The sequence below is a fragment of the Chiroxiphia lanceolata genome, chromosome 1 (assembly GCF_009829145.1).
Source record: "Chiroxiphia lanceolata isolate bChiLan1 chromosome 1, bChiLan1.pri, whole genome shotgun sequence".
Taxonomy (NCBI): domain Eukaryota; kingdom Metazoa; phylum Chordata; class Aves; order Passeriformes; family Pipridae; genus Chiroxiphia; species Chiroxiphia lanceolata.
In genome coordinates this window covers 139,020,001-139,041,259 of record NC_045637.1, presented here as the reverse complement: position 1 = coordinate 139,041,259, position 21,259 = coordinate 139,020,001, and the positions used below count along the sequence as shown (strand labels likewise).

General features: G+C 40.1%; 1 protein-coding gene across 1 annotated transcript in view; it reads right to left on the bottom strand.

Moving 5' to 3' along the window:
• Positions 1-21,259, bottom strand: part of APBB1IP (amyloid beta precursor protein binding family B member 1 interacting protein) — a 65,080-nt gene that overhangs the window by 10,553 nt on the left and 33,268 nt on the right. The window contains exons 8-10 of the mRNA XM_032711077.1: positions 16,641-16,715; positions 15,303-15,446; positions 11,825-11,935 (exon numbers count right to left, since the gene is read on the bottom strand). Coding sequence (XP_032566968.1) covers positions 11,825-11,935; positions 15,303-15,446; positions 16,641-16,715 — 330 coding nt within the window. The remainder of the gene's footprint in view (positions 1-11,824; positions 11,936-15,302; positions 15,447-16,640; positions 16,716-21,259) is intronic.

Below are 21,259 nucleotides of genomic sequence, written 5' to 3'. Positions count from 1 at the left end.
ACCTTTTTTTTTTTAATTTTGGACAAAAGTTAGGATCTCTTCCCTTACTGATCAAGGGTAGTACTGGTACGTGCTGACATACTTTTCCAACTCAAAGACCACCAAAATAATGGGCTACCTACTTGCCCAGGACTGAAAATTCTCCTAAAGTCTCCGAAGGAATTTGGTTTCCCTGCTACAGCAGAGAAGGATGTAAGTCTTTAGTAACTTGGATGGAATAACATGCATCTCTTGATATGCAAGGAAAAGAATGAACCCAAAGGAAAAGGCTTAATTATCCCTTATTTACATGTTCATTTCTATCTATATTCTTAGAAATCATAATTACACATTTAGTGAAATACCATGAATGCACAAAAGAATAGCCAAATACGCTCCAAGGATCCAGTGTTGTCACACCACTCTCTTTTCAGCCAGTGCAGTTAAAAACTCGAGGCATACCTACACCTAGCAGCAAGGACCCTGGGTTTATACCTATCATTAAGTGCCTTTCAAAGCAGAGCAGTGCTGGAGGTGGAGAATATGGCAGGATCCCTCACAGTGCAGAGTGTTGTGAGCAGCCTGCCAGCCCTGGGCTCCTGTAGGTGCCAAATGTCTCCACAGATGCCTGCTGGTGATTGGGACATCCCGGCACAGAGGACACCCCTGTCCACAGCTGGGTGATCCAGGGGTTCAAAAGCAGAGCCAAATACAGAGGCCTTGCTCCTCAGCCATGTTTCCCTTGCTCTCCCCTCAGCACTGCAGACATCAGGCTTCCCTTGCTTGTGCTGACCCAACTGTTCATGAGGCCACACTCTGATTCCAAAAAAAGGGAACTGGTCTTGATTAAATATAACCCATTTCATCATGGTGTACTTTTGGGTTTTTTTAAACCTAGCTGTACACAGCATGACCTCACACAGGGCATGGGGATAAGGGCCACTGTAGCTTGGGGAGACAATGAGTGCAAAGGGATGGATGAGAGGATGGGACTGCACAAGGCTGTATTGCTGCCAAATCCCTGCATCATCAAATTACGGAGCAAGAGTGAACACACCAGGGAGATAACTGTGAGGAAATAAAAACCAAAGGGATATTACTCTCGAGAGGTCTCAGTGGCAGATGAGTCCCAAGGCAGTCCCTGTGTTACAGGTCCCTGCGTGTTTGCACTCACCTGCTCACACAGGTCACCCTGTTGGCCATTTTTCTGCAAACACACAGCTGACCATCTCCCCTGGACAACAGATATGCGAAGTCTGCTCCAGCCCTCTGGAAGGGCCCATGGCTATCCTATTCTATTACGTTGCTCTGGAGCACTCCAAAGTTTGAGAGCTAGGGACATCTTACACTGCAAGCCCAGAGATGCCAGCTCACTGTCTCCAGGTGCCTTAACTGCAGAGCAGGCACCATGCCCACCTCAAGGACCCTCACCCACCTGGTACACTCACACACCACCCCTTTACACAGTTCAACATACAGGGCTGTATCTTGCTCTCACACACCTCCGTCATGTATCAAATGGAGGCAGTAACAAGGCCCCTGGACAAACAGCCTTCTCCAGCTCCCAGCATCAGCCCCTCGTCTCCTGCAGCCTCAGACAGCCTGAATGCTGCTCAGAGTGGGCTCCACTACTGCAATACATGGCCAGGACACAATGCCTAAGAATCCTTATTACCTTCCACCATTTCTCCATTATGTGACCAAACACAGTGAAAATCATTAGAGAATTCAGTCTGAATGGTACCTTAGAACGGCAACTGTAAGCAGGCACTTTTTTGTGCGCCAGTGTACATCCCATACCCCTGTGTTACATTATTATCAACGGAGACAAAAGAACCAGGAGGTGCAAACAAAGACACTGCAACCCGGGGTAAATTCAATTCTTCAGGCATTTTTCAATCAGCAACTAGCAATTTTGCTCCAGTGTGTAAGGTTCTACTGAACCCAGCAGATGGCACCCAAAGCTTTCAAAAAGGAAAAAGACAAGCTTTATCTTTTTTCGTCCTCCTTTTTCATTACAAGGAAGTCCACTAGATCTACATCTTTCCTCATTTTCAAAACACCACACCTACCAACATTTTTTTAACACAAGAAAAAATAAAAGACTTCTATCTTTTAACAAATGATTCATGCAAACATCTGGAAGAGAGTCCACACTGCGTAACAAGGCAGAGGAGGTTCTGGCAGAGAGCAAGCAAAGTAAATGATGCCGCACATACACACAGCCCTGCCACAGCAATCTGCTTTTGGGGTGCTCAACAGGGGGCTGCTGCAGACGTCTCCTCTGGGGCACTCTATGGAAGTGTTAGTTTCACAAGAACATCCCTATTGTGAAAGATCAAGGTCCCTGAACCCATTATCTGGACTTCAACACAAATGGGGGAAGAGAAAGAACAAGATAAGCATATATGATACTTCCTTCTCTGTACTCTCACTGTCTACAACTATTTTCAGGTCAGGCGATTTTCTAAGCACATGGGATTTCTCCATATTTAAGTTCTCTTCCAGATACTTCTTCAGCTTTTTATTAAACACAAAGAGTTCTGGCATCCACAACATCTTTTAGCAACAATTTCCACAGTCTGCCACATACTCTGTGAAGAACTACCTCCTTCTTCTCTAAACTGACAGCCAAGAGCTTTGTGTAACGTTGTTTTGGAAGAGACATGAATGCCTGACCCCTACCCACACCTTTCCATGCCACCCCTGAGCCTAGAGATCTGAATCATATTCCAGGGAATTCACCTCTTTCTTAGCCTACAGGCTTCTAGTCTTTTCAGTCATTCCTTCAATTTAAAGTAATTCCTTACCTTTGCTTATCCTTGTTGCTCCTGCTTTACACTTTTCCAAGTTTATTATACATCCTCCTTAAGATGAGAGAACCAGAACTTCACTGAGCAGAAACCATGAACTTGTGCCATGGTAAGGCAACATTTACTGTTTTATCATCTGTGTCTTTCTTAATCATTCCTAATGCTTGATTTATATATGACAACCACTAAGCACTGAACCTCAGACTCACAACGGCCTTCCAGAATTCTTCAATCTGCTCTTTCCTTGACCTGAATAACATGACATCAGCAGCAAACTTCCTTACCTCACTGCTTATCCTGACTATGACTATTTTGAGACTCTGGGGTTCTCACCATCCTGAGAAGTTGAGAGGGAACTGTCAGTGAACAAGGTGAGAGCGTGACTTGGTGGAGATCATGGGAGTAACTTACTAGCTACCCTCTAGCCTATTCTTTTACTGTCTATTGTCTCCACTAGGCAATCCATCTTAACTACTGATATTCACCAGTGGGGCCTGCTCCAAATTGCCCCAATCAGTTCCTTGATTAAATTACTTCAATCAGCAACCACCATTAAGCACAGAGTCAAAATGTGCTGTCAATTAGGGACCAAACTAGCAGGCTGCTGAACCCTCAGCTCTCAGAAGGAAAGTCAGACACCTCAGAGCTGTTCAGACACTCTGTATCTTCTCTTTGTAAAAGCTGAGAACTGTACCCTCTCTCACTTTCCAAGAAGCAGCAGAGGCACTGGCTCTTTTTACATATAAATTCATCAATGACACATAAAGCTTAACTTTGTACTGGACCCATAGCCCACTGAGGGTCAACTGGAAATATCTCCATCACCTTTCCTGGGCTTTGGATTGCATCTGAGGACTGTTCCATACTGCCAGTGCAGAGGCTGCCTACAGCAGTTGTCTGTAAGGCCAGACCACGGAGTCAAACATCAGCAGCACCAAGTTTAGTACTGAAGGTTTATATCTACAGAAGATTATTATTAAGTGGCCCACATGGAGGCATTTGGCTTCCTGTGTTTAGATCCATGAAGCACGCTACTTTGTTATGCTACAGAGTAGCATAACAAAATTACGCTACTAATGTTTCAGCCAAGAATTGTCACCCCTCCCAGCAGTTGCTCTCTTGGAAGAACTGTACCATAATGAAATTGCTTCAGCAGTACAAATGGCAGAAGTCTCTGCTGTCGATACTAACCTTTACAAGCTTGACTTGCCACTAAAAACTTCAGGCAAAATCTATTAGATAGTGCATAAACATGGTGACCCAGGGTAAGCAATTCAAAGAAGAATCTAGGCAGCTGGAAGTCCCTGGAAATGCTGACTTGGTATGAAAATCCCTAAATCCCTATGATTCTATGTGGACCAATTTCCTCCTTTCACAACTCCTGTGTCTCAGAAGAGCGCTTAGTACAGCACACAGATGTAAGGAGCTGTAGTGACTATGCAAGCCTGGTTTTGCTAAACTAGATTCAGAGGTCATAGCAATATCATTCATGACAGCCACGTGAGAAATACTGTACTTTAAGGCAAAATGGCACTAACCTCAATTAATGTTATGAATCTCACACATAGAGACAGATAATTTATTTTTTTATAGGGTGCAAACCGTGTCCTGAGAGGATCATTAAAATCATCTGACAGCAAAGCGAAAACATCTTCTCTGGAAAGGTTAAGCACCTTTGTCTCTGAAACATGCAGCACCAAAATGAAATACAAAAGACAACTGCTTAAAAGCAACCACTCTAGAAGACATAGTTTGAATGAAAAGTGGGAATATGCAAGTAGAAGGAGACTTCAGAATTTTTCTCCCATTAAAAAAATGTAACAGCACTTTGAAATAATACAGAATACAGTGAACTTTTTTCTGTTGATGCCAAAACTCCTAATAATGATGAATTAATCACATCATTGAGCTGACTTTGAAAGTATTAGGGTCTGAGCACCTCAAAAGGATGTGCCATGTTTCACCCAGAAAAGCACTGAAGAGGTTTGGAACAGAATCTAGTGTTCTCTTATGACCCACTGTCTATAAGCATCAACTGTCCAGAGATAAAGAAAGTAGAAGCACTTGAATATAAAGAGGTTATTTTCTGAGGAGATTTAAGAAAATATCTGTCCACAGATTACATCTTCAGATATAAAATAAATTCTTTGCCTAAGGAAAAAAAGATAGAACACATTGAAAACCTGAAGAAATGGGAACTGAATGATGTGGTTTCTGTGGTCTCTGCCAAAACAAATGACTAAAGGCCATGTGTGCATGAAATTGGAGATTATCCCAATAAAATGTTCTTTCTCTTTGCCTTCTTCCAACACTGAAGATGAAAAGTAAACTGAAGTTATTCAGGCATCTCATTGGATTCCTTGCCCTGAAATATATGGATCATTGCTCAGTTTCTGAGGCAGAAACAATAGCCAGAAGCATAAAGAGTGACTAACTTTGGATCAAAAGCTTTGGCTTGCAGCTGAATTTTCACAAAATGGTCAATATTTTTGGATACCTTAACTGTTACTGATAAACTTGTGCTGTGTTGAACTAGCTTCCCAGAAAGGACAAGACTCTTCTGGTTCCCATGACTGCAAGTAGAATTAATACTCAACACCTTTCAAAAATCACACTGAAGTGGTTCAAATTTGCAATCTATTTAATTATTAAAAACGGTCAAATTCTGATGCCATGCACTCCTTGCATGAAGATGATCTTAAATGCTTAAATGCTCTTTTGAAGACATGTGTGAACTCTACAGATAAAACAGTAACTGTCCTATTATAAGGAAATTATTCTTTTGACCTACATTTCTCTAATGACTGACGCAAATTTTTTAGATCATTAAAAATATATGTAATAGCCATTGTAACCAAAGAGGTCTGCTTTATGCAGGAAATAATATTTTCCGAAGCTATTATATTCCACTCCTCACTGTTCATTCTCTGTCCTTATTCTCCCCATTGTTTATACATTAATCTTGCAAAACTGTGCACGTATTATGACTGTAATCCCACATAACTGAAAGTGTTCTGCAATAAAAAGTATTTCTGCTTTTGCTTTCTCAGTTTACCTAGCAACAAGTTTTACTCTGAAACACTTACCTGAAGCATTCCTGCTAACTCAATTTCCAAATCTTTCACATAAAGAAATAAAAAATCTCCTTTTTCCTATCCTTGTTTCCTGCACTAGCCCTTTGTTCTACATAGTTGTTCTTCATAGTGTTTTCTATCTCAAACACTGCTAATTTTCACCTTCTACCTTCTTAATTGTCATTGTGTGGAATGCATTATGTACAGGACTCAGTCTGCAATGGAGCACATCAGGTGTGAGGGAAGAGGGAATCAGGAGCTAAGCAGCTAAATACCAAATTATCTGCTAGAATGATGCTGCTGTTACAAACAGAAGCTATTCTTCTTGAAAATTTAATCCCAAATTTCTTTGGATCATTAGAAATTCTTTTAAAAAATTGGTTTCCAAATGATGCCAGGAATACTTAACTGTTTTGACTGCACAGGAAAATGTACCCAGCTGTGGAAATAGAGGATGATTTGCCTTTGTCTCAGTTTATCCCCAGGAAACCAATTTTTTTCATCCTAGATTAATTCAGCATTATGCACCATTACCTCCAGATTACTCAAGCATAACCAGCACCAATAAACTATAATTAAATCCTCTCTTTGTCACAGGCACATCAGACTGACTAAACCAGCAAATTTGCATATAGATTACCTTGCTATTTGTCTGCTTTGAAAGATTTTTCAACATGGTGTGACAAAATCAGCTCCTGGACTAGTGTGTGCGCAGATGCACACACAGAGACATTCAATGCACAAAATAAACATTATGTTCACAATTTCTGCTCCATGCAATAGATGCTGTTGCTAGCACGATGAACAGATTCGTTTCTTCCTGGTGGAATCTCTTGGTTCTGAGGACTTTCAGCTTCAGAATATGAAATGAATTACAAAAGGTCTCATCCATTTCCACAGCATTTCCCATGTAACATAGTACATGATGAATGAGAAGATCCACAGGGAATCTATGTATATTGCATTTGTGAATGCAAAGGTAACTGAGGCACCAAACCACTCCTACTTGCTGTGTGAGGTGTGTGAAATTGTTTTTTCTGTGAAGGAGAGAGATTTTTGTTCCTCACTGTTCCTCTCCCAGGAGTGACCAGCACTCTCCACAGGGTGGCAGGGAGAGCTGTGCTGTGACCCTCTCCTGCCTACTGTGCCGGGAACAGAGGGACAGATCTGACCTTGAGTGAGGGTCTTCTTTCACACTTAGCTGCCCTTTCCTTTCTTCTTTTCTGCATATGGAGATCTCTGTTAAGAAAAGACTTGCTTTTTCTGATGTCAAAGTAAAGGGTGTGATCTTGAAATTTATTTAAGCATTACATTTAGGCCGAGTAGAAAATAGGAAGAATCTGCATGTTTAGAGAAGCAGATGTCTCGGAAGTATTTATTTTATTCAGAAGCTCTATTTTTAATATGCTGAGGGTTCTTCGTGTTGTTTTTTAAATGTGGGACTTCCCTTGAGGGAGGAAGGCCTGTTTAGCAGTGGTATAGAACAACTGCATTTAAGGTTAGAGCTCAGTGCAGATCAGGAGCCACTGGGAAATAACAGTTCTTCAAGTTTTATAGTTGCCCCAAAGCCTAAGAATTCCTGAAAGCCAGGTCCACTGGCACATCTGTGCCAGGGTGCACTCTCATCCTCAGGACCCAGCCATATTGGTTCTGGGCTGCTGCCAGGGACAGCTACAGGTGACCCTGCTCTCAGTCACCAACTACCAGCTGTGCCCTTCGCGGTTGGTCCCAGCTGGGCTTTCTGCTGCCTGAGAGTAGCTGATATGAGGAAGTAGCTGCTTTGTTCCGTTACTGCAGTTGTGTCCTGAATCATCCTGATAGGAAACTCCTCAATAAGCTCAGCAAAGTGCTCTCTCTTTTGCTAGTAAACACTGTGATGTGCTTTTTAATTGTTTCTGGCAGACCACCCTTTTGCCCATTATCTCCTCAGTGTCTCCATGGTTAACAAAGAAGCAAAAAACACCCCATTTCTGTTGTAAACTGTAGTAGATACAGTGTGGTGCTGACATAATGGGAAGAAATTACAGGAAAGGAGCATTCACAACACATTATGCTTCTCTAGCTGTAAGAGGAACATCCTACAGGGTGGATCTGCAGACAAGAATACTTATATTTGAGACAGTCTAGGTGCAGCTTCAATATCACAGGCTGCAAAACCCACCCCAGCTTCAGGTTAAGTATCAAAGCAACCTGCCCATGATGTGCATGATCTTGCTGTTGCTACACTAACACCAGTACCCAAGCCAGCATCAGCTAAATAACCCAGGTATGATCACTGAAGTTGAAATGAAATGGCTAGATTAAAGAAGAAACAGGACAAGCGGGAGCTAATGCTCCTGGGGATTTGATGCATGTTAGCTGGGACAGGCACTAGGACTAAAGGCTCACTGTCTCTGCAAGCTCCACACCTCACTGGAGCCTAGGAGAAAGAACTGGAGAAAAAGCCCACATCCCATTTAGAGAGATCCAGGGTGGAGCAACATTCAAAGAAAATTCAAATGTTCATAGTCATGAAGACTTTGAGGCAACACCCATATTGTACACATCTGTGTCAGACAACCTGAGAAATTGCATTGTTCTAACTAAAACCAAGTCACCAGTGTTATAGTGCTCCTCTTTCCTTTAAGTTCTTGGTAATGCCTGGCACATAGACACAAAAATGCATTCTCATTCTGCTCATTCTTGTAATATTTCTTGAGTGCTCTTCCCTCCTTAAAGACACACCATTAAAGATATAAAGATGACCAAGGTTGGGGGTAGCAAAAGGAAATGTTTTATCTTTTCTCCCTGCTAATATGAGACAAGACCTTCAAAGGCAGGAACAAATGTTACTGTTTTTAGCCTAGTTATTTGTGTAGGAGGCTCGTCACACAAATGAGGACTGTAGGAAAAGCAAGGACGTTTCCTTCAAGCGTGAGGCCATATTCAACTGCAAGCCAGCCCACTCACTGGCCATTTGCTGCCATTTCAATGAACAAAGGGCATTTCCCTGTTCTTGAAGTAAGGATGCCAATTAGCTTAACCAGTCAGAAATAAATACAGTATTTTTTTCAACTCAATGCTCAAGGCTGGGAAATTATGCCTGGTTCTGAATTCAGCAGGATATTCTGCCTAGCACAGAAGCAATGTACACCCTTGCGTTTCTCCTGCACCACAAAATATAATCTGGTCTCTCGCCTGTGAGCTGGGCAGTTTCTTTTGTTACATTTGAGACAGCAGAGCAAGTAACTTTGCTGATGAGTGCTCACTGTTTTGACACAGCAGTTCCTAAGAGGGTCCTCAGAAAGTAACAATTCTTTAAAAAATGCAGTGGTATGCTATTATTACAGCTTGCTGGAGCAAATAAGGGCTGCAGACTAAAATTTTTCCCCGAATGTGAAAATTTCCTTTGATTTACAGCCACCTCAGTGAACAGTTAGCATGGGCTATGGCTGCTACTCTCTCAGTTACTTTCCCCCATTTGTTGTAAGACAGATAATCTTATCCTGCAGCCAACATAAACAACTAACCAGAAGAGAACCTCCACAAATCCCACTGTCCCGAGGGACACACGGGGGAATGGAAGAGCTGTGAAGACACAGCAGAGCCTTGGCTGTGGAGAAATTTCCAAATGGCTTGGACTAAACTGGGCATCCAAATTCCTTCAAAATTTCTAGATTACCAGTATAATAAAGACAAATGTCTACCCGTTAAATCCATTACCTGTTGCTCACTGCACCTGTCTGCAAAAGTGCTGTCATTTCATCTTGAGGACTTCATTCTCAAAATATGGCAGGATGAGAAATCATCAAGGATGATGGTTTGTTTTCCTTTGACATGTCAGGACAAGTTTCTCCCAACAAGAGAGATATTTTCTTCTGGGAGACTTCCATATAAAAACAGACAGGAACAAAACGTGACTAAGTGTGACAGATGGTTCTATGTTACTGTCCATACACTTTTGTGTCACTTTTGCATCCAATCAGAGAGACCGACTTTTAGCTTTGCTCTTTCCCTCAGCCCACAGATCTCAAGATATATGGCATCCTCAGCTCCAACCTCCAAAAGTAAGAGAAGGATATGACAGAACTCACTGCAGCAGCATGCCTTCAAAAAGGTATATGTAGAATTCAAATTAATATACAGAAATTATAATAAATATTAAACTCTCCATTGTACCACTGTCAGAAAGCCACCCTAAGTGAGAGACTTCCACTTCTGAAATAACAGAAGATTTGAAGATATCAATACTTGCCCATACTTTCTGACCAACTCCAACCACTGCAAGAGACCACCATTATAAGAAGCCAAGACTGAAACTGAGCCTATAAGGAATTTACCAATGATGATTGTAGGAATTAAAATGAAGAACAATCACCATAAAATAATCTACTCATCACTAAGTCATGTTGCTCAAAAATAATGATCTGATCAATATGATGTTTACTGCAAACACATTTTAGAAGCATCAGAGCAAACAGTCTTGCTAAGTAGGTTTTATACTTTTATAAGCCTTCCCTAGTGAGCTTTTAATCTTGTTCTCCTCATTTCAAATTAAAGGTACAGCACTAACATCACACATGAAATAAAGGAAGTATTTTAGTTGAGTTGTGCCTTACTGCTAGTGAAAACAACATATCTCTTTTCACAGAAGATGGCGGTCATTATTGTGAACAGTTAAATACATTGCTACATGCATTCAAAAATCATGCTTTTATTCTCATCTGAACCAAATGTGAATAACTGTCATTAAATTAGTCAGATACTTCCTTGACCAGTCATCTGTTTAGAAAATCAATTTCCCCTTATTTTTTACATCAGTTCCCCTTTTCCTTTTTTTCATTAGAGGTTGTATTTTTCAGAAGAAATACTTACCTGTTAACTTCAAAAGGCTTGCCCCTATTTTACAAGAAAGGATAAAATGCTTCTTGCAGAGCATTTTGTGGAGGACTATAGTATTAAAACTGCTTATCTGTGTTAATTAGACACATCTGTTTCAGAAAATATGTATGTATCTATAAACCACTTCTGCTTGGCCATATGTAAATTAGGCTAGCAGACATTTTGGAAAGGCATAAAAAAAGTACTACAAGTATGCAGCTACAGCCAGAAATGTGGTATTATAAGTGACCTCTGATGTGAATGTTTCCTTTACTTTTCTTTTCTGAGATGGCAAGATACTGTGTTTTCTAATACTTTGTTTGCACTGCAGGTCTTTAAAAAGAAAAGCAGCAACAAATCTTCTGCCTTGTACACAGTAATCCCACTGTATTCTAAAATCTGTATTAATGACAGATAGCAAGCAAGGCCCAATTACTGCAACCTCAAAGCTTCATTTCTATCTGATTTAAGTGAAAAGTATAGGCTTCTTTTCCTTTTCTGAGAGGAATGCAGAATTCCCAGCCTACTTGCAGTGCTACTACCTGGAAAGGCAGCAGTGAGATACTCATTCAATAGCAAGCATTGATTTTCACGAGTGGATGAACAATGTATTTTGCTCTCCTGCCACAAATAGTTGTGCAATAAAATATGACAAACGAGAGGTCTATTCCCGCAAGATTTTGTGTCTCAGTTCAACAAACCCTCAACAGGTATGACTATGCTGCAAAAAAAGGAGACATACTTTTTAGTATCTAATCCATGGTGCTCATAACATCAACATTAGGGACTGCCAGTGTCATCATACATCTTCCCTGTGTGCCATTTGTCCAAATGTGTCCAGTCACCTGAACAGTCAGCATATTCACTCCTGTTTTGAAGACAACTTCATAGATGCGGTGTAGACACATATCATAAAACTATCAGTAATAAAATTAAGGTTCTAAATGTATGTTGCCAATCAATAATGAAGCAAAGAAGAAATTACACATGATGTTGCAGGAGCTTTTTATCTCATCAGGGTCCCTAGAGCTTCAAATTTAAACATGTTTACATATAAAAGGTGTGACATTTGCAGAACTTACTTTTCCTGTACATTACCTTTAAGACAAAGCAGTGGTCTGTAGGTGCCTTGTATTTCACTTTGTGTTGATAACCATAATACACATTCACATTCTCAAACTGAAGGAAGCATGCCAGATCCCGTGATGTCTACAAAAGAAAAGCAAGCACATCACTGTTAGAACAAACTGAGTTTTGATGTGAAACTCATTAATAGGACCTTCTTAAAGTGCATGAAAGACAATGTGTATTGTTCCTGTAACTGTCATGAGGCTGACTGAAAAAAAAAAAAAGACTAATTTTAAGTGTCTGCATTCTTAAACTAACAAGTGGAAGAGGGTAAGTACATATTACAAATAATATATAACACAGTGCAACAGTTCGCTCTTGTTCTGGTTTTGCTGTGCTTCAATGCTGTATGTGGAGATTTTTTTCTTATGGATAATAAGACCAAAGAGAATACCATACTAAGAAACCACACTGTTACAATTCTAAGTGAAGAAAGAAGGTTTGAGGTTCTAAATTTCTTCAAGAGCTTGTTTTTCTTTTGTATATGTAACACACAAACTCTCATCAGGACATATGCACACATTTCATCTGTTTTGCTCTGAGTTTTCTTGAATTTCCTGGCATCATTCCTTTTCTGTTTATCATAGTATTGTTCACAATATATTGCTAAAATAACAAGGTTTCTTCTGCTGGCACATTTCTCAGTGAAGAATTTTGCATACAAAGCATAACTTTAGCAGTCCTTCGGGTGGAAATGCAAAAATAGCCATGTCACATGGTCAGTGTTGGCTAAATCAGGAAATTGTAGGGAGAAAAAAAAGAAAACAACAAACCACAAACCCCCTCTACCCCTAAGAATGTGGTTATATTTCTGCATAATTGGTTCTTCTATGCTGTTCTCATTGATACTTTCATTACAATACACCCTTGAGTTGGCTTTATCTACAAAATGAGTTTGCAACTAAGATTTGTGGGGAGAGGAAACAGTCCACACTGTATGTAGACAGGCCTTCTCTCTTTCCCCTTTCTCTGCTGCAGCTGATGCCAGAAATTTTATCAGTGACTGTGTGGACCTGGGTTCCAGAATGTGCTCAAATCCATTCAGTAAATAATGAGTTGTTCTTTTCCCTTAGGTACCAGACAGTGGTGATTAGGACCAATATGAATGTAGCTGATATTTTCTTACAGTAAGGAACATATTTTTATGCAAGGGACTAAGGCACTTATTGTCAGTATTTGCGCAATGTTAACATGACAAAGCAACTTTTAAACTGTATCGGCTATTCTGATGCTATTGTTTTGTGACCCTGTCAATTAACAGGTCATTTTGGAATAGGGTATAAGTAGAGCAATGCTGAAGAAAGAAATTAAGATAGCAGTGTTGACTGGTGCTGGTTTGTTAACAAAAACCCAAAACAACAAAACCACCACAGGCATGTGTGTAAAATTACCTGAACGTGTCCCTGTATTTTCACCTTGACCACGTATTTTACAGCCAACACAAAGTGCCAAAGGTATGCCAGACTTCTTTCTCTCTTGTAACAAGTGATAACATGAATTACAATGAATTTAAAACAGCTGCAGCAGCTGAAGATACTACTGTATGCCAATTCTTTGTATCTGTACCTCAAAGAAAGATCACTGTACCCACAACTGAAGGACGTGCAAAGTGCATGTGCACTCTTCATGCCATCCTGACACGAGATGAACTCACAGTTTAAGGGCTTCAACTGAAGAGCTCTACTGAATTCTGCTGTAGTGCTTTAAGATGTTTAACACCCTCACTGCACTCCACTCATCTACCACAGATTACTGTCTCCACAACAGATGTGTGTACCTGAGCCTCAGCTGTTCCAATACAGAGTGCAGTAACTAAGATAACCACTAAACACAGATTTGAGCTCAGAGATTTGTCTTCCTATGGAATGGTTAAGACATGGATATATATGCATCCTTTTCCTCTAGGCTGTTACAGATGCAGGAGCAAACAGTTGACTGGTACTATTTGAAAGAACTGTGACTATCTACCAAAGAACTAGATTCAAGGTGCTCAATCCCTATGAGTGGCTGAGTTGGTAATATAGTGATTTTAAAGCGCTCACACGGCTCCTAAAAATGGCTCAGTTATAAGCAGGGTGATACACAGGCTGTTACATAGGCTGTAACAACTAAAAGGCAATAAAGTGTTAAGCAGAGTTACAAGGTGGACCCTATGTTTGCAGGCTATCACCTGAAAAAAAACCCACTTTCCTCATTATCCTGCATTATGATGAAAAGTCACTAAAACGGGTATCACTGGATGATGAAAAAAGGCTGAGTAACTTTCACAACATGCTTGCCCTGTCTTGGCATTGTACTACTGGTCATCACTGGAGGCATGCTACGAGGAAATGCCCAAGATGGACTCTGCATTGGACTATTCTTACACTTTTTCCACCTTAAGTGCCTTCCAAAAAGCATTCCAGATCCTAATCGATAGGATGTTGTGTGTGCAGCATGATTTGAGGAGTGAAAGCTGTTATCTCAGGGTCAGACAAAGTCAAAGTAAATAGATGTGAAAGCAGCAAGGTAACCTGTGTATCACTGCGATTTAGTTATAAACACAGGTCACTGGAGCAGCAGAACAGCATTCCTTTACAAGATATAATTTTTTTGCCTTTGTAATTCAGTCAGGAAATAGCAGAACAGTTAAGTTTTAAAGCACAAATCCTAACAGTAAAGTTTCACCAAAATTTCCAATATGAAGCACTAGCAGAGCTGTAAGTGGTAATGGAAGTTGTTTTCAGAATACAAAAAAAATTATAAAATACCATCAGTCCCAGAATCCACCATTCTGTCTCATCACTGTGGAAATGAAAAGCCAGCCACCCTTAAGTGCAACACGTGCAGGACCCTTTGCTTCTTTAGTACTGGCAATTCAGACTCTAAATATTTTGCAATACTAAATGTCAGCACATTTGATTCAGACAGGTAGATGCTTCTGTCTCACTTCTTTCTACACAGAGGGCAGTCTTAAAAAGCCTTAAAAGGCACAACACATTCTCTAGGTACAGATCACTGTAGGAAGAAAAGTATAGCATTTCTGCACGCTGGTTACTGGTGCAGAAAATATCAAAGTAAAATTCTACCTTTTTTGTGATAAGAAATAAGTTTACTTGACAGCTGTTTAAAATACTCTTTCGCAGGAAACCCACATAACAGTGTAGCATTTTGGCAACATAACACCAGCTGACAGGAGCTTTGCTGTTTTCTTTCCCCTACTGACTTCCGCAGCAGTGCTATTCCCTTAATGCTTTTATCTATCTCTAGAAATCAAAAGGAGAGAAACATGACAGGATTCAGTGACTACATTCTAGTATTTGCACAAGCGGTGTAGTCAAAGACAAAACATAAACCCCAACTCTCTCAGATGCACTAAACAGTGCTCTTAAAATGTCACCTTGGGGAGTTTTACACTTTCACCTCCATGAATTGTTTTATTGCTAAGAGGATTATTTGGCTTCCTGACCTTGGTTTTTCCTTTGGGTACATAATAAATTCCAGAAGCTCGTAGAAGAAAATAACGCCTCTTCCAGGACTTTTTTCCGTCTTCTTTTAAATAAAGGGCCCCTTCAAGCTCTGGTACAATGACAGATGTCCCACAGAAGCTTTCCTGTGCAACAAGAACAACAATGCACAAAATAATCATTTAAGCACAACTCTCTTCATAAATAGCAGAAAAATGCTTCCTTGAAAAATAAAGATATTTCCTGTGACAATGAACATATGAATATGGAGAATGCAGGAGATGAACACCTTAGACAGGCAAAGGAAACTTTTCCAAGATAATGTGGTAACTCTGCCATCCAAGTTGGGTGCTCACACTGGAAAAGAAGGCTTTCAAAACCTCCATTCCCTAACAGGTCAAGCAAAAACCTACAAGAGGTTTTAACTAGACATAGATATGCTCAGTGAAGGCAATAGAACAAAATGGTTGGTCCTGTTGCTGCGTTTTTTTCTCTACTGCTATATTTATAGGTTCTGTAGAGAAATATTTCTGCAGAGAGATTCTTTAGAGACTCCTCAGAGCTCTAAAAACAGCCACAGAAAAACTCCCTCTCAGTCTCTGTTTTCACCTTTAAATATCTGCTAGCATTTACAACACTGTTTAAACAAATACACTGTTTGCTTGAAGAACCTATTGGTAATTACTATTATAAAAATATATAAAAATTACTATTGGGTAATTTTTAATGCCAACACACTTATCACTGAAAGTTGGCATTTAAAATTCACCAGGACTTCTGCTGGGTGACATCTGGTGCCTTCATGAGATCTAATTTTGAAATGTGAGTCCTCAGTAACCTGAGAAAAACCATTTCCTTACTGAACTTTTACTAAACTCAAAATGCTTGCTTAGAGAACTGTGACAATATTTTCTTTCAGATAGCTCTGGGTTTTTCTCAGGCATGCCACTGAAGCAAACTTAAGCAGGAAAGGCAAGAGGTTAAACAGACTTTCTGGAAAAATGGAAAGGTTCTTTTTCTGTTGTAGTACAGCTAATAACTAGAGAAGGACATCTACTTCTAACCCAAAAGATAATTGCTTGCTACTGGTCAACCTTAATAACCATAAAAAGTCCCAAGGGCTGGCCTAAGGGTGCACAATCTGCATTTTCAATGAGGGGCAGCAGATGCAGAGGAAAATCTACCTATTAAACCTGAGATACAAAGATGCCAATGAACACAGAACTCTCTGTTATTACACACTTGCCCACAAAGAACTAAATGCTGTTATTGCAGAGCAGATGAAGATGGTGGCAGGATTTTGGTGACATTTGCATCATCAACCTAATAAATTGACTTACCTCCAGTAAAGCCTCTTTGTTTTTATCATTCATTTCTTTGCTTTCATTCTTCCCTTTGTTTGCCAGGTAGAAATTCTGATGAAGACACAAAAGAAATGGATGTTGATTATAAAGTCAGCAACATAAGTAACTAAACTACAACAAACCCACTCAGTAGTTACTGAGTCTTTCAATACTGAGTAGCTGAGTCAGCAGGTGCAAGAGGCAGATGCTCATGGACCCTTCTTATAGAAAAATTTAATTACACCTGCCTGCTTACGAGTTTTAATTCTTTATTTTGAATATAATTCGAAAGTAATCCAAAATTACTTTTACCCATGTGTATACAGCCTCCCAAAATTAAAAACAGTGGCTTATATTTTTGCCTGTTTTTCTGGATCAGTGGGTTTGGTCTTAGCATTCCAATTTTCACTGCTTCCTTTATTATTACAGGTGGTAGAGAACCTAACATTTGATTGCATGCTGATACACAATGAATGCAAGGTAGTATCGAAAAGCTAGAAAGCCTTTTCTAACAACCCAATCTTGCAGTCTGGATATAACTCAGCTCTTAATTTTTATTAAAAGTGCTTAGATGCTAAAACATTTATCCAAAGTTATTACTTTCTGCTTTTAAACCCCTGCTCCCATTCTGCAAAGTATTTTTATGCATCATTATATATTAAAATATCTTAAATTATTATATATTAAAAAATCTAGAAAAAATTCAAGAAATTATCACCATGATATCTTGGCACATGTGCTCCAGCCTACTGAAAGAAAAACCTACCCTCCTCCATTTCTGTGCCAGAGGGCTGTGAAGCTTCAGCCACCCTCAGAGGACCTGGTGCCTATCCCCCTGCAAACAGGGAAGCACAGCACCTCATGCATATACTTAGCAGTAAAAATAAATTCACCCACTGTTAAACAGCAACAACGACAATTCTGCATCCATCTTTGTTGTACAGGTGGACAAATGGACAGCACTTGGACATACTTCTAAATTCTGGCAGTGGGAAGGTAGCTCAGGAGCACGCTAGGACTTGTGTGCTGGAGCACATGCAATGGCTTTGCTCAACAGCAAGAGGGACCAGACAAGCAGAGTCTGGCTGGCTGCAGACTGTAAGGCAGCTGCAAGTGAAGGAAGCAGGTAGATCAAGGATGCCATGCATCAAGTAGCATCTGGATCCATGGGCTTGAGGTCAAAATGATAACACTCAAAATTCTCATGTTCTATAATTTTTCAGTTTATCTGACTTTTCATCTCTCTCCATTTTTCACATTTCAAGACTATGAGAAGGGGACAATATATTTACATGCCTAGAACTGCACAACAACTAAACTGCAACATAAATGCAAACATTACCAAAATAAAAGTGAGAAGTGTGTAAATGAAGGAACATGCCCTTGCCACCATATAAGAAAGAAACAAACAAGCAGCAAATCTGCCCTGCCAGCACACCACATTTACAGCAACAAGGTCTATCTGATCTTCCACACAACCACATCTTCTTTTTCAAGCAGTGCTGTGAACAGCTGTCTGCCAAAACACAAGCCTCATAGCAGGTGGTTTTGGAGAGGCACCGGGAGAGGAAGGGGAAGAGGTCTGGATCTCAAAAACAGTTCTTTAAAACTGCTTTCTTAAAAGTTCACATTAAGTCAGACGGATATCAGAAACACAGCCACCCACAATTTGGCATGTGCTGATGCCATGTCTATGGTATGAGAAACTGGAACGTTCAGTACAATAGACAGTTATCCCAGGAAATGCAGTTGGCTTCAGACTGCCCGGATATATTTTAGTCCACAGCCAAAGGTAAGCAAATGCTAAGGACCACAGCTTTGCAACTGCATCTGAAGACAGTATTCACAGTGAAAAAAATCCCAAGCCAGCTCAAAAAACCCACCATTTAAAGTGTGTTCTCAGTATAACCTAGAGTGATGCCTGCCTATGCAGTCCAAAACCGTAGGTCTGACTGAGTGATAATGCTCCACTCATCCCTCTGGAAAAAAAGATACTGTTCTGAGCAGCTGTAGCCCAATCCTCTGTGCACATGCAACAGGTCTTCTTGACAGGTAGCACTATCACAACCCTGCTGGCTTAATGTTGGCACACCCACTCTGGCACTGATGAAGGTATGAAGAGAAATCTCAGAGAGCGCTGTTAGGCTGGGTTGGACCTCCAGACTTTGGGATGGATTTGGAAAGTAGCTGTAAGTATTCTTCTATAGATCATTATAAAGGCATAGTACAAATCCTAAAATACACAATGAAGATTTATCAAGGTAAGTACACCTTATCACTGTCTGAACAAGGCTTGGCTCATCAGCTTTACTACCGGTGGGAGAGCATTCATCTGGCTCAGTCAGCCTTCCGTGCACTGATAATAAGAAAACAAAGCTCCTCTGATTATAACTGATTCAAATTCAGGCATCTGGCATTTATTTAGCAAAAGCACAGACCACCCTGTACTGACATAATCAATTGTAAAGAGAGAAAGTTTGCAACAATATCCACGCTGGATCTCTTAACACCACAGCTTTTTCATTAGGGAAACAGGGCTCTGTCACCTAACCCAACACTACACAGATGTACACTGTCATCTTTCACCTGCCAACACACATTTCATTTGTTACTGATTACCTCCTTTACGTCTTTGCCCTGAAATCTGGAAGTACATGGTACTTATTTGTCAGTGGCTAAAAACCTGGGGAGCAGACTGTACACTGTACTTGTTTTATCACTGTGTGGTCTCCTATTTTTGATGAGAAGCATTCATCTTAGAGGAGGCAAACCACATGCGTCCAGAAGAGGTCATTTCAAGTCCAGTAGTCAAAGGTCATGATAAAAGGCAAGCTCTTTCCTGTGTGAGGACACTGCCGTGAAATGCATGTTTGGTTTGCCATGTCAGGTCATTAATGGGACAAGATATGGCTACAGGGCAGCTTTCCACATATATCTATAGATTTGAGAATTAACTATTTCTTACATTCAAAAGACAAGCCTATGTATAAAATCTTTCCACTTAAGGCTGCAGCCATCTCCTTTTGTGTGGAAAGGCAGGTAAAAAAATCAGGCTGTATCTCTCTCCACTGTATAACCCTCAAACAGTGGAAGACAGAAAGTGTTTTCATTAGTTTCGAAAAACATCTATGGTGAATGCAGCACGGTTTGTGCAGAAAAAAAATAAACCAGAACATGGTCATACCTGCAACTCATATCATGATGTGTCCCCCAGAAAAGTGTACACTAAAAACATTAGAAGATACCTATAATTGCTCGGAAGATCACAAATGTAAATAAATATATGAAGCTAAAGGCCAAGTTCTTTGAAACCCCAAAAAGAAATAGAGATTAACATTACTAAGCAATGGAAGTACAGTGAAAAACACTTCCCTGTTTTCATTTCTATTTCTTTGCACTTTTGCCAGCATACTCAATAATCAGGTTCCCTGCTACCCTTTTATGTTTCCTTCACTGGGTAACAGTGGAGACAAAATAAAAACCTTGACTGATAGGAAGCGGCCAAACTGGTGAAAAACAAAAGTATCACCTGCTGGATACTAGCCCAATTTCACTGACTTCAAGATAAATATTCAAGAACAAAACTCACTATAGGTGTCCAGTTATGAAAGACATTATGAGTTCTTACTCCACCTCCTTCTGATGCTGTTGAGAACTCTTGCTTTTCAGAAGAAATAAAATGTCAATTCAGTCATGGGTTCTCCATTGGAAGGTGTAGCTCTCACTTCTGGCTCACATATGAAGGAGCAGAAGCATAAAGTACTCACTGTATAGACTTCCAATAATTTTCATAAATACTGTCCCATAATAATAAAAAACCACAAAACTAAAAAACCCCACATGCACATGCTGTTTGACTGCACTGTTTGACTTTATCAAAAGAAGAACACAGGAAATCAAAGTTCATGCAAGAAAAAGTAAAACACAGCGCTCTAAGAGCATGACCAGCAATTTAGTCAGGAGTTTAAATTCATCTACCCCTTAAAAATAGCTGTGTTTCCCCCATTTTTCTTTCTTTTAGAGTATCTTTTAGCTGAGAATTATTCTTTGAGCTTTTGAAAAGAGGTCTTTAAACCTGCCAACCTCTCCTTTCAAGACAAAAGCACAGCATCACTCAACCACATGACAAAGCATCACCTTTCCCATGTGTTTTCTTTATTTGCCCATGTACCAGTATGTATTTTTGTTTCACTCTAGTCATAGACTTGTGATGCTCCATCTCTGTGGATGAGTCACTGAGAGCAAGTTCCCTGCTGGGTAAGTTATATCACAGTGAGGAAAGGGCAAAAGTGTGCCTGTCTTCATGGAAGAGGGGGACACCTAAGGATTGTGCTTTTCTACAATGTATTCCAAACACTTTAAAAATATTTCAGAAACAAAGATGAAGAGAAATATTAGAGAACACTGCATGACAATAATGACAGTCTTCAAAAAAAGCCACTGGCATTAGCTGAGTAACATGTTCCTAGCACAGACACAGAGAATAAATCCTGCCTTTCAGAACCTCAGTTGCCTCTTAGAAAATGAAATGCATTTAACTAATTGTTGTTTAATCTATAGCAGCTCTACAACTACTTCACAGAAAGAAACAATGAACATTGGCACAGGTCACAGAC